This window comes from Lonchura striata, chromosome 4 (genome assembly GCF_046129695.1).
Source record: "Lonchura striata isolate bLonStr1 chromosome 4, bLonStr1.mat, whole genome shotgun sequence".
Taxonomy (NCBI): Eukaryota; Metazoa; Chordata; class Aves; order Passeriformes; family Estrildidae; genus Lonchura; species Lonchura striata.
In genome coordinates this window covers 44,186,029-44,199,940 of record NC_134606.1, presented here as the reverse complement: position 1 = coordinate 44,199,940, position 13,912 = coordinate 44,186,029, and the positions used below count along the sequence as shown (strand labels likewise).

The following is a 13,912-nucleotide window of genomic DNA, read 5'->3' as shown; positions in this document are numbered from 1 at the left end:
ACAAAGTCCCCCAGGTTTGTACAGTTACCTTGGATAAACTCTATAACATGAAGAATCCATGAATCTGCACATTTTTGCTCCAACGGTCACATAGCACAGATACAAACATACTAATGTTAATCTCTTTATACACAGTTTTGCTCTTGTCCACTGAGGAAGAACTCCAACATTTACTGCACTTACAGTAAAGTTCACATTAATTCTGCAAAGGCAAACAAAAGTAGTTTCAAAGAACAGCACTCTTTACAGATCAGGTAGATGCTGGACTACCAGTAAAGAGGAAAGAAATTAACAGGAATTCTGGACCAAATGAAATGAAGCTCAGAACACAGTAGTAAGATCGATGCTTTGAAAATCTAGTAAGGATATCATTGCCATAATGCCTCAAGTACAGACAGATACACAGTCACTGTAAATCATTCTTCTTGACTTGGATGAGCTTTTTCTGTAGGAGATACTGCTGTTTTGAAATAGTGGATGCTCTCTTAGTGGATGACATCTGTGTTACCCTAAACAGCAGTGCGAATTCACAGAGAAAGTGAGGAATTCTTTGCCTAATCCTTCATACCTCATATCCACTTCTGAAGTATACTACTATTAAAAGAAGTACAAGTACACAACAGGATCTTATTCAATTACTCTGACGTAATAATGTAAGGATTTCATCTTCGCTTTGTGCCCCCAAAGCCTGAAAAAAAAAAAAAAAGTCAGCTCTACCATGGCCTTTCCATTGAACTCTCTAGTTCTAAAAAGGCTAAAGGTGGCAATAGAGATGAGATAAACATATTCACATGAAGCAGAACAGCAAGCAACTGAAGGCTGATTGGCCTGGAAATTATTCTGCACTTGCAGATTAAACAACCTGCATTCTACAGAGAACATGTCTGTGCACGTTTGCTCGAGAAGAGTACGTGTAGTGCTCATCAGAAGGGAAAGCCTTAAACTAATGCACCTTGCGAGTGAAGACAAGCCACATGCTGATGGTGCCATGCCTACCACAGGCCTGTGGGGAATTTCACGCCCTACTTCCATAGGGAATAGAAGGAAGGGACATTGTTACATGCCATCTACACTAAGTGGTAAAATAAAACAAGGATGCTTGTTCAACTGTAATTAACATCTCCATGTTTTTGACAGGTCAAAGTCTCTTGAGCTTCAGGAAATTGAAAGGTGTTTTGCCTTACCAGTAGCAGTTCTTGTTCCTGAACTGCTGCCTTTTGTGGAATTCCTTGAGTACCCATGCATAGGAGGTACAGCTGTGGTTTCTGTCCACATACTGTGATAAGAGGAATGTGGCTGTGCTCTGGCATGAAACACAGTAGAAGGAAGGCTTCATTAGTGGCTTTTGGAAAAAATAAGAAGATACCACTCCAAACAAGAGAACTGCACCTCCAAGGGAGAACTGTAAGCATTTATTTCAAAGCTGGAAATATTCCTATTTAATGTAGTTAACACACTGAGAGCAAGGACATCCAGTGCTGTGATATCATAATATGTAGACTTTCAAAAGGAAATTAAGCTTCAAAATAAGGAATTCTAAACAATTGCAAATGAGGAAACTTTTCTTTCTGAAATTTTGACAAGAAAGACGTTTGAAATCTGAAGTTTAAATGCATTTTGGCATCACCTACATCCCAGCCATAGTTGGCAAGAGAAAATATCCTTTTGTTAACTCTTTTGAAAAGGTCATATCAGTAACACTAACATATCATGGTCTTTGACTCAGTCACTTAAAATTACTTGCTTCCATGGATATGGAATTTCCTGTTGTTGAAATGTACAAACAGCTCTCTCACACTTCCTGGCACCAGCATTTTGCAGCACATAATTTCAACAGCCTAAGAAACCAAACTAAATAATAGCGGACCAAAGACTGTTTTAAGCAAAAAGAAGCCCAGGTTAGGAAGCTTGTTTATGTATTTGGATTTACTCACTTAGATCTCTAATCTTGAACAATAATTTGTCCTACTGATATGGGGGTGTGTATAGAAATCAGGGAACAAACCATATGTAGATACTACATAAATAGAATGCCTCAACAGAAGAGCCATGTATTTAAGCCTTAAGAAATACCAGGTCAATAAAAACTTTAACACATTATACATTATACATTAGAAAAATTCTTAGCAGAATCAATATAAGGCTTCTGTTATTAAAAATAGCCCACAGCTTTACAAGGCAGATGGTTAGCATACACTCTTGTCCATATATCTTACTCTCTAATCTGTTAACATTTCTACAGGAATCGCCTTGATACTTAGGCAAGTCCTTTAATAAATAGAGAAAACTCCTTAGGTTCTGAAGATTCCCTGCAGGAATCTCATATTTTCTCCATTGAAGCCTAAAATAGCAGCAACTGCTCTCTTTAAACTGTTAATCTAAAAATTATGCACTCTAAATGTCTAAAAGCCTATATAAAATATGGCCATCCAGACTTATTTTAGGAAAGATGACACTGATACAAGAGATCCATATACAGATGACTATATGCTTAATATGACTATGTGTGTTTTAAGGCATTCTGCAGATAAATTGTTTAAATGCTCAATTTAAACTTGCAGGCCATCATGCCAGGTCAGAGGAAGCAGAATAAAGTATCTCAGTCTTTCTAATTCTCCTCAGAAACATGTTTGAAATGTCTCTAGTCCTGGAGCTACAAACAGCTGCTCAAAATTCTTCTAGTGGTAGGATTTTATAATTTGAATGACATGTAGGATTTTATAATTTTAATGATACAGATCTGAAATCTTACTGCCAATATAGCATATGGCATACCCCCTGAAAGCTTAAATGCTTAAAATCTGATAGTATGCATATTTTACCTGTGATTGCCTGCCAAGTAGCCTAGCAAGCTTCCTGCTCCTAATCCAGTCCAAAATCCTGGTCCTGAACTGGTTCCATGATGGGAGTGAGTTCCAAAGCTGTTGTCATCTTAAACAAAATGAAAATAGGAAGAATAAGTTAGTAACAGACTAATCCTCAGGCCAGTTGTTGCAACAGAATTCTCTCCTGTTAAAGATAATGGAAAATTAGACAACAAACTGCTCCTGATTTCAGCAGATTTTCAATCAAGCTTAACTTGAAAGGCCTCACATTTCAGAAAGCAGAACACCCCATATAAACCAACATCACTATAAAGAGTTTTATGTTAAAAATCTGCTTCCACTTCATCTCACAACCCTGGAGTTTGCAAAACATGGAAGGAGGCCCTGCCTGCTGATCTATAAACAGACAAGTTAGATTAAAAATAGAAAAGGAAACTAAGAAAAATAATCTGCTGAAGGTCACCGAGCAGGCCAGAAGCAGATGGAGGAACACAAATCAAGTAGGTAACACTGCAGAGTGAGCAAACCACAAAGACACAGAGCTCCTAATCTCACTGAGCACAGCTGCACAGCTGGAGTCACAGTGGCTCAGTGTAACACTAACATTACTGGTATTGTTCCTGGTAATCCTAGTCTGGAACTAGTTATCAAAAGCCAAGCTAACTGCAACCACATTGCAAAGTTTTCATTATGCTTGAGTCGCCAAGCTTGACAAATACCTTGATGAAACTGCAAGCATATCAAGTAGGTTGTGGGGAAATGAGAGCCACTAATTTTTGGCCATGTGACCTTCACTTAACATAAGGTTCTGAGCCAGAATGAATGTTTTCCATTTAGAAAGAAAAAGTACAAACCCAAAGTAGAATAATTTTCTGGTCTAAGATATCATGGATGCAAGAATAAGCTCAACCATGGGCTTAACACATAAGGGAGTATAAAAAGGACTGAATTAGCATTAGGGTCTCCCTGAAACATGCCCACCTGAACAAGTGGGCCAGAGATGACATAGGTAAAAATTAGAGGGCCTACTCTGCCTTCAGACTGATATGGGTTGTTTGAAGTCATAGAATATAAAACAATAATTAAATAATCAGTATCAGTCTAGACTGGATTTGATATTGAATTTAATTTTGAATGTGTGGGGAGAAATATAAACTCTCATTGGGATGATATACCATTAAATTATGCTGATTTGGAACAACAACAAAAAAATTACTTAATTTGCTGCAAAAACAATCTTAATCGGAGATTAACCATTTGTTCAAAAGCACCATGACTGAACACTGACTCAGAAAACTGAGTAATTTTTTTCTTAAATATCTAGAGCAAACATTAAAAATCATGTCAAAGAACTGAGAGAAAGCAGAATTTAATTAAGATAGTCTAGCTAAACAAGTTCCAACAGGACACATTCTGCATGTTAAGGGGATTTAAAATGAGGTAAATTAAATATTAACAGCAATATGTGAACAACATTGCTTTTCATTACTGTCCAGGTTTCCAAAGACTAATACATTCCTGGAACACATGGACATACATATTCAGAGATGTGCTTTTGCTCTGTTCCCACAATGTAAGGCAGACACTGAATGTATGAAGTAGCCTAACAATTATGGCTGCACGTTTCAGTTTTCCTCCTTACTTTGCCTGAAATCTAAAGACAAATCATTGACATGCCTTATTAAAAACATCACAAGTTAAGCATTATATGGCTCCCAATGTGTATTTTAAATGTCTCAGTTTTCAGCAATCCTCAAGAAAACATTCTCAAGGCCCTGCCCTTGCTAGATTTGTGACTCCTGCAAAGAAAAATGCATTGGGGCAATTAACTGACACGGAACTGAACAGAAAAAAAAAATTTAAATAACCCTTCATTGTTTCTCCTGTGCCCAGTGTGACAGAGCTGTGTGTCATGGCCAGGGCTCCTACTGACCATGACAGTACAGCCAGTGCTATGCCCACATATGGCCACTGATGCCCACACAACACAAACATGCAAAACAATTTGCAAAGCCAACAGAAGCAGATTCCCTTTAATTTTCTGGTGCAGGTACAGCTGAAAGCTTCTGCTGTGCATGCCCAATCCAAAAGAATTATACTGCACCCTCTGTTGGCCAAGCCATTTGAACAAAACTCAGAGAAAGCATTAATAAGCATTATTAAAATATAAACTTTCAACTAATAAACCTAATTCTTGCTACATATTTTCTTGCCAAAACCCCTTCTCTAGCAACAAAAAAAGAGAAAAAAAATTATGTAACTTGTAAGAATGTAATTTAAGTTCCAGTGCTGTGAGCAGCTTGCATGTTTACAGGGTTAAATTAGTCAGACACCAGATGAGTAATGTTTATTTCCCTGAGACACTATGACAGCCTAAGGCAGATCACTTATTATATGACAGAAGTCACCAGTTTTCTGGGAAAAGAAAAATTGCCTCTTTTCCCTGTCTCTGCTTTTGTAATTTTCAGCTTCAGATGAAAGGCCCCACATGAGATTCAGATGCTGTACCCTCTAACAACTGTTCATAGACACTGTTCTCTGCTCTGGGAACCAAATCTTTCAGCTGCTAGGACTACACTGGAGCCCTGTTAAACAGAGGACTGGTACATGATACTCACTCCATCAACTGCTTTGTGAATGAAATCAGGGCTGAAAGGCTGTTCTGTAAAGTTTCAGAGTGCTCCCTTGGCATGGGTTTGTTTCTGCCTGTGTAAGAACATTCTCTTTTCTAGATTGCCTATGACAATTTTTCTCCCAGTCACAATCCTGCTATTTCACAGGTGATGAAAAGAATGCTTGCAGAGCATGGGGAGGTAGTTTTTCAAAGGTTCAAAGGGCCAGCCTGCCCTGAAAGCCTGATGTTGGGAAGGATGGATAAATATAATTATTCACAACAGCCTGTGGAAAGCCAAGCTCTTATTTCCTCTTTTGAACAAAGACCTTCTAGAATACAAAGCTGACCGTAGGCTCTGCAGCCAGTTGGGCAGTTGCCTGCAAATGCTGTGGTTTAACTCTATCCCACCTTCCCTTACCGCAGATAAAACAGGACAATCCTGCTCACTCGTTTGAATATTGTAAATGGCTCAGAGCCCTACCTGTGAAGGTGGACTTAAAACCAGGAGGAGGAGGTGCCTGCTGACTCTGCCAGAAGGGCCGAGAGAAGCCATCATTGCCCCCAGAACTCTGCTGAGACTGCTGGCTGCTGAGGAAGAACTTGTATACTCCAAAAGCAAGAACGAGAAGAACAATTACAACAATTGCTCCAGAACCAAAATCAGAATAATCTTTCCTTGACTGGTAATAGCTAGAGCCAAAGCTTCCAGAGTTCTTCATTTTCCTTTCACCTTCTGCAGTCAGCTCTAGCTTGAACAGCAAACTACAGGAGCCTCTCAGTATGTAAGGATCATCTGGGTAATCGTAGCCTTCACAGCTCACTTCCATTTGTCCAAAACGGTAGGCATTTTCCAGGTCTGCTTTGCACTGCCACTGAAAAAATAAACACAGTAAAAAGTAAAACATACTGCCCCAAAGATGAAAACATCCGTCTGTTTCCCCACATATGCCCTGAAATAAAGCAGTAATTGCTAACAAATCATCTACAGGCCATAGGTAAGAAATCTCCGTGTGCTCCTATTTTGAAAAGGAGTAGGAATTTGATGTTTAAATGAACATTAAATCCTAAAACTTAAGAAATATCTTATCTTTCAGAACACTGAAGAATTCAGCTCTGGAAGATTTAGTTTTTTCTTCACTGGACACTTTTTCAAATATCCCTTCCTAAGATACAGCAATACTTCTAAAAATGTGCTGTACCCTGTGCAACAGTTACATAATAAATGCCTGTCCTGTGCAAACTCAATGGCAGCTACAGAAACATAACACATGAGCTGGAGATCCAGTGCACCATTGTGTCCATTTGTGTCTGTGCAGAAATCAAAAGAAACTGGGACAGACATCATTAGGCATCTATATGCAACATTTAACAACTATATTGGGAATTCTCTGGTCGAATACAGGTGGATCCCCAGGCTCACATTCCCTTGAGGTATCCAAACACAGGGATCTCTAGTGGCACATGACATGCATTTTGGAGAGGAAATAAGAAATTAGTTGTCTCTAAATTAGTAATTCAGTACAGCAGTACCAACTGCCAATTAACATTTGACTGTTCTTTCACAATACTGAATCAGTTTTAGCAATTACTTTCAGCCTTGATTCCTGGTTATGTATTGACAACAGCATCTTTAACAGCTGAGAGTCAAGAATTTACTGACTAGCACTCACATCCGAAGGTGCAAATGAAAGTCAGGCAAGTCTGAAATCTAGTTTTTAAAAGGTAGAGCTGAAGTGAATCAAATATTAAGAAGCCCTTTCTACGCAAATTCACACAGCAATAATAATTAAAAAGTATCCTCTGGAGTTTGCAAGAGTTTGATTTTATAAACTTGAGCACCATTTTATTTAAAACCAACCAAGGTCATACTTTTACATTAGCTCTTTCAAAGACAGATCAAACACATAACTGTAGTAGTTCTCAAAAATCCAAACCTAAAAGTATTTAGGTTAAGTTTCAGCACAAGAGTTCATCTTAACAAAAAGCATCTTACTGACAACCTAGCTCACTGTTCTTCGCTCCTTCAGAACTTACCAACTTGAGGGAAAGTGATTTCATAAACAGTTTAGTAAGTTTTAAATAGTTACCTGTACATCATAGCCATCCCATCCTTTGTTGTAACACTGAACAACCTCGGGGGCATGGGAACACCCCGCAGAGCCTCCTGTGCACTGCAGCTGAGGGATCGAAGCTGTCCGCCTGGATGTTGTGTATTGCCCTCGGTGGAGAGTGAGTGCCTGAACGTCCCGCAGCAGAACCTTCCCTGAAACAGGCAGCACAAAGACTCACACACTGCCCCAACGATGAAAACATCAGTCTGCTTCCCCACATTCCGCTGGGAAAGACCTCTGTGATCACCGAGTCCAACCTCGATCAAAGAACCCTATCATGTCAACCAGACCACAGCACAGAGTGCCACGTCTAGTTTTTCCCTAAACACCTTCAGGGACGGTGACTCCACCACCATCCTGGGCAGCCGATTCCAATATTTGATCACTCTTCCTGAGAAAAATTTCTTCCTACTGCTTGTCAGAGCTTGTGCAGGAGCACTCCTCTTTTCTACCAGGGCCTCCTCTCAGGAGAAGGCTGGCCACAGAGGCCGAAGCAGTAAGCCTGCACGTTTACGAGTCGAAGCTCTAGGAAGCACCAGCCGCCCGGAGGGAAACATGGCAGGGTTCCCCGTCTCCGTCCGAGGCGGCTCTGGGCTACCCCTCGCAGGCAGACACCGCCGCAGACCGCGGCGCGGATCGCTGCTGCCGTACGAGCCGGTTTAGAGGGAGCCCGAACCCCAACACCTTCCTGCCGCGGACCCCGGCACAAGCCCTTCTTTCCCCGTGCCGGCCGCCGCTAACCGGCGGCACGGCGCGGTGCCGGGCCGCGAGGAATCGCCAACGCGCCCGGAGAGCGCAGGGGCGGCTGCGGCCGCGCTGAGCCCCCTTATCCCCGCGGGTCTCACCCGGTCGGTCCCAGCCCAGCGCGGGCCCCGCGGCGGCGCAGAGCAGGAGGAGCAGGCGCGGAGCGAGGCCGGCCATGGCAGCACCGGGAGCCGCCGCCGTCCGCCCGGGGCGGCGCTCGCGCCGGAACGCGCGGGGAAGCCCCGCCCCAACGCGCCGCGGGGCCAATGGGCGGCGAGGGGGCGGGGCTGCCGCCGCGGGCCCTGCGCGCGCCACGTATGAGCGTCACGGGGCCGGCCCGCGAGGGGCGGGGCACGCCCCTGCCCCGTGCCGGAAGCGGCTTCCGCTTCCGCGCGGCATTTCCGGCTTCCGGCGCGCGCCTCTGCGGTGCCGCGCGGCTGGCGGGACGGGCGGCGCCATGGCGGGAATCAAAGGTGCGCGCGGCGCGGCCGGGAACGGCGGGCGCGCGCGGGGAGGGGCCGGGCGGGCTCTCGGGCGGGAGCGGCCGGGAGCCGCCACGGGACCCCGAGTGTCCCAGCTCCGCCGGGGCTGCGCTGAGCCCCGCGCTGGTCCGCGGGGGCGGTCGGTGCTGTGCGCGGTGCCTTGCCCCCTTCATGTGGCTTGGGTTTGTTCTCGTTGTAGCGCTGATCAGCCTGTCCTTTGGGGGAGCGGTCGGACTGATGTTCTTGATGCTCGGATGCGCCCTGCCCCAATACAAGTACCGTGCACTCTTTCTATTCTACTTTTTCCTGCGGCTGTAACTTAAGAGGAGTCCCGCTTCCATAATGGTGGATTGATGAGTTATCTCTGCGTAGGAGGGGCTTCTGGTTTTTGTGGGGTTTTTTGGTGGTTTTTTTGGTGGTGTTTTTTTTTTTTTTTCTTTTTTTTTTTCTTTTTTTTTTTTTTTTTGGCTGGTTGGGCTTTTTTGGCTTTTGATTCAGAAGATCGTGGTGGGAATAAAAAAACAGACTATCCAGGATTTAATTAATCCTAAAGAGCAAAGGAGCAAAAGTTAAGCCACTAGACCTGGCTGCAAACCGTGAAAGGATGCATTGCCCTGACTGTCTGGACTGGTGTCCCGCTGTGGCTGGCCATCAGACAGCAGCATCTCCCGAGGTGGGCAGCAGGTGTGGGTTATCCGGGGAAGGATTGGCTTTTTCTGTGGCTGCCTAGGGGTAGCTGGGCTGTCGGTGACTATCATGCGATCCTTGGCTGTGCCCCACACTTGCAGTACAGCATCTCGAGTAATTGCAGCTGCTGTCTGTACTTTCCTGACATCGATTCCTATCTCTTGGTTTTCAGGAGATACAAAGTAGCAGTCCAAGTGCTTAGATAATAAGGCTTACGGCTTTGACTCTTTGCAAGTGAATGCTGCCTATACAGGAAAGATTTTAAATTTACTTATTCGCTGTTGAATAAATACCAAGTATCCTGTTGATAGACCTGTTATTGGTTGTGAATTGCAGTTTCTACATATATGACTAGAATTCCTAGGCCAGCTTTCTTTTGTTATGAAACCAGTGCTAGTGACACCCTTGGGAAGGAGACCCTTATGCAGCTGCCTTCAAACAATGCAGTAAAGTTTTATTGAAGCAATGTGCACCTGTGTTTGTGTGCCTGAGAAATCTAGTCTGGGGTGCTTCAAGGGTATCTCTTAAGTACAACTGGCAGGATAAACTTGGAGTTAAGCTCTCCTTGTGAGGTGGCATTAGATTTAGGCTTGCTTAGTGAAATCTTGATTTGTTAATATCCTGTTGGTGAACTCCGCTGCTGCTGAGGTCAGCTGAAACCACTCGTGCACATGGTCTGTTAGATTAGGGTCAGTTCATTCCAAGGTAAGGGATTTGGCTTCTCTGGGCTTTTCTGTCTTTCCTAAATGGGAATGCTGATGGGGAAAATGCCTTGCATTGATTTTAGGAGGAGCAGGAAATAAACCCAGTTAACTAAAACTTTTCTTGTCTTTTCTTTTTCAGCCAGTACTGGCCACTGTTTGTTCTGTTTTTTTACATCCTCTCTCCTATCCCGTACTGCATAGCAAGAAGATTGGTAGATGACACAGATGCTACAAGTAATGCCTGCAAGGAGCTGGCCATATTCCTTACAACAGGCATTGTGGTCTCAGCATTTGGGCTGCCCATAGTGTTTGCAAGAGCAGAACTGGTTAGTAGTATTTCAACCTGTGATTGCTTTTTTTCTTCCCAGAAAACTTTGTTCTTTGTGTTTGTTTGTTTATTGAAGGTAAAGCTTTCATGCACTAAATAACGTATAATTATGTACTTTTGGAACCAGAATAAGATTTTTTTTTTGGCAAGAAAAATCAATACAGAAATGGAAGTGTGGCAGAACATTGTGATTGCCAATTGCTTTACATGGTCATGGAATAAACTAACAATACAATGCAGAGAAAATGAGACAGAAAATACTGTGAAAACTTTACAGGGAAGTAACCAAATATAGAAGTGTAAAGAATACTTCAAAGACAATTTGTGGAATAGCTGGGCTAAAGCAGCATGTATAAACAAACAAAAAAAAGCATTTTTATACTCACCATAAATTATATTTGAAGTGATATTGGTATAATTTTCTTAAACTTCCAAGTTCTCATTACTTATTTCCCAGTATACAGCTTTCACTAAAATACTTTAAAAGTTCACTTTGTTTGTGTGAATTCAGAAAGCACTACCAAGTCAAAAAACATGGAGTGCACTTTCATATGGAATGTGCAGTTGGAATGCCTCACACCCTCTGAGTAATCCACTTACTCTCCTGTGAAAGCATCCACCTCCTTTTTTGCTACTGGGATATCTGCTGGCGTTTTGAAGATCTTAAATACCTGTTATAAAAAGTCTTACAGCATGGCTTGGGCTGCAGATGTGTTTGATGCTGTTGTCTAGCCTTACTTTGCATACCAAACCAGTTGTGCCTGCTAGCCAATGCTTTGAGTACAGCTAGAAGAAACTTGCAGTGCTGCTTGGCTGGCTGTGAATTTGTCAAGTAATTTACACCAGCCTGCTTGGTGTGACCGCAAATAATGAGATATTGCGTCTTGCATCATGGTTCAGTGTTACTGAACTTTGTCGAGAATGGGACAATAAGGTGTTACCTAGTGTCTTGTTAGTGTTCAGCTCCAAATGTGTCTAACTGAATTCCCCCTGTTCACAGATTTACTGGGGTGCATGTGCACTCGTTCTCACTGGGAATACAGTCATCTTTGCCACCATCCTGGGATTTTTCTTGGTCTTTGGCAGCAATGACGACTTCAGCTGGCAGCAGTGGTGAAAAGAACTATCCACAGGCATCTTGTCATGCAGTGGCCATCCATACAAATGAGAGAATGGGCAATAAAGAGAAGTAGCATAGCAAGCCTCTAGATGCTCCTTTTGACATTGTTCGTTCTGAGTGTACTACTGTTGCTGACAGAGTTTCTACATTTTTATGAAGTGGAGGGATGATTGATTTCATTTTTACCTATGGTATATTTTTAGGTGCTCTCTTGGTTTAAAACTGTCATCCTTCTGTCCAATGTTTTATGTGAAGCTTTAAACCAGGAACAACATTTAAACATAGATTTAAAGTTGGGGGTTTTTGGTGGGTTTTTTCATGTTGGTGGGTTTTTTTTTTTTTGTTTTTTAAGTTAAGCATTAATACTATGTTTCTTTTTTTTTTTTTTTTTTTAATACCAGGATTAAATTATATACAAGCTGAATGGAAGCAAAAAATTGTCCACCACCATTGCCAATTACCAGATCAATAGATTGTTGCTATATTTTATTAGAGGCAAGGTGGGTTGGAGAGTACCGGTTGCAGATTTTCTTCTGCCCATACCTCAAACTGGGTGATGAATGTTGATAGCCTTCATTTCATGAGAAGGCTGAGGAGCAGGTAGAGTTATTTGGGAGAAAAGTCCTAAATTTTAACACCACTAGCTCTTTTACCTGCTTTGTTACTGATTCTGTGGATGTGACATTCAAATACTCTGTAAATGTATTGATGCTGACATACAAAATTGAAATGTAGTGTAGGGGAAGTGAAAATGATGTTTAAATTCCATTTTTTTAAAAAAATGTATCTTTTAAACTCTATTTATAAGCATTGTATGGTTTTGAACTTTTATGTCAACTGTTTACCACAAAGATGGTAAAATGTTCAGTTATGGAACTACTGGTCTGTGTTAATTTGAAGCATATACAAAGTTATTTGCTCCTCCCCCTTTTTAATTTATTTTATACATAGCATATATATATAAATATATAATAAACCAGCTTTTAAAATGTAGATTAAAACCTTGTGTTAAAATTGCCTAAGAATGAGTTTTCCTGCCCCCCCTTTTTTTTTTTTTCTTCCCCCCTCAATGCAGCTGAGGCATGACTTTTTTGGAAGTCACTGGCTGAACTGATTTCACTGACTGTTTTTAAGTTCTTATGCACTGTTGGTTAATAAGATTTACTGTTATGTCTGTAACTGTAGCTTGTGTTCTGTAAGATTGCACATGTAGCTTCAAGTATTTAAGACAAGTTTTCTGCATACCTCTCAATTGTCCAGATTTTTCATTTGAAGAAATCTGCCATTGGACATTCCATCACAATACAGTTGATGAGTACTGCTTAACCAGGTTTGCCTGTACCACCTGAGTGATGACCAAACCTACTTCTAAATTGTATTTTTCAAATCTTGAAAAATAAGTCTGTGAAACTTTACTATGTGTGAAAGCTTAGGCTTTGCTCAACAGTATGAAAAGGCAGAGAACTGCAGGTCTTGGCTGTAATATTTGTGCGTGGATGCAAATTAAGTATGAAGTTTTCATATATATATATATATATGTTCACAAATGTATATGAATATATGAAGTCTGATAGTAATGGGGTGTGCTCCTGGAACTGATACTGGCTGGTGGGGGCAGCTGGGGTGTAGGTACCTCCATACATTGCTTTGTTAATGTCCTGCGTGTAGAACAGAGGAACAAGCAAGTGCCAAGGCTCCAGAGCAGATGTGTTTTAAGTGTAAGCAAATGCTTCACCAGGCCACTGCGATGGTGGCATTTGGAGCTGCACAAGGGCTGTAGGATCACATGTTTCTTTCCCCTTTTCTGCAAGATTTCTTTGCCCATGCCCCTAGTACAATGGATGCTTCAAAAAATTTTCCAAACCAGTGGCTAAAGTTGCAATCCTCTGCAGTCCTTATGGAGGAGGAATCACTAGGACTTGTACATATATGATCTGTTACCTATTACTTTTTCATGGTCAGGAGCTGTTTTCTCCTTCATTCCTGAAGCCAAGTGATGCTACTCTCTGGATCACCGGTCATGAAGCTGACTCTGTATGTATTGGTGGTGCATTTTTTTTTTGTTAATTGCAGTACAGCATTCCCTCCTTGCTTGCACACCAAGTACATGAAGTATTGCTCTGATTCATGAGTGGGACACTTGAGAGGTATGATCCTTCCATATAATATGCACTGAGATTGTGTTACCATCCTTCTAGAGGGAAAAACTTTGAGCGATACAAATTTTAAATAGCAATCTTGAGTTCTGTATGTTTAATCAAAAATACTCTAATAAAAAGAGTATTTTGTTTAAAGTA

General features: G+C 41.8%; 2 protein-coding genes across 2 annotated transcripts; one reads left to right on the top strand and one right to left on the bottom strand.

The window, feature by feature from the left end:
- Positions 1-281: 281 nt before the first annotated feature.
- SARAF (store-operated calcium entry associated regulatory factor) lies at positions 282-8,513 on the bottom strand. The gene is made up of 6 exons (XM_021532599.2): positions 8,396-8,513; positions 7,527-7,702; positions 5,921-6,311; positions 2,823-2,931; positions 1,185-1,303; positions 282-688 (listed from the first exon to the last, which is right to left on the bottom strand). Exons 1-6 carry the CDS (start codon positions 8,469-8,471, stop codon positions 663-665), a joined length of 897 nt encoding a protein of 298 aa, XP_021388274.2. The 5' UTR covers positions 8,472-8,513; the 3' UTR covers positions 282-662.
- A 139-nt stretch (positions 8,514-8,652) lies between these two features.
- LEPROTL1 (leptin receptor overlapping transcript like 1) lies at positions 8,653-13,912 on the top strand. Its single transcript, XM_021532652.3, has 4 exons — positions 8,653-8,767; positions 8,976-9,051; positions 10,307-10,493; positions 11,496-13,912. Exons 1-4 carry the CDS (start codon positions 8,752-8,754, stop codon positions 11,610-11,612), a joined length of 396 nt encoding a protein of 131 aa, XP_021388327.1. The 5' UTR covers positions 8,653-8,751; the 3' UTR covers positions 11,613-13,912.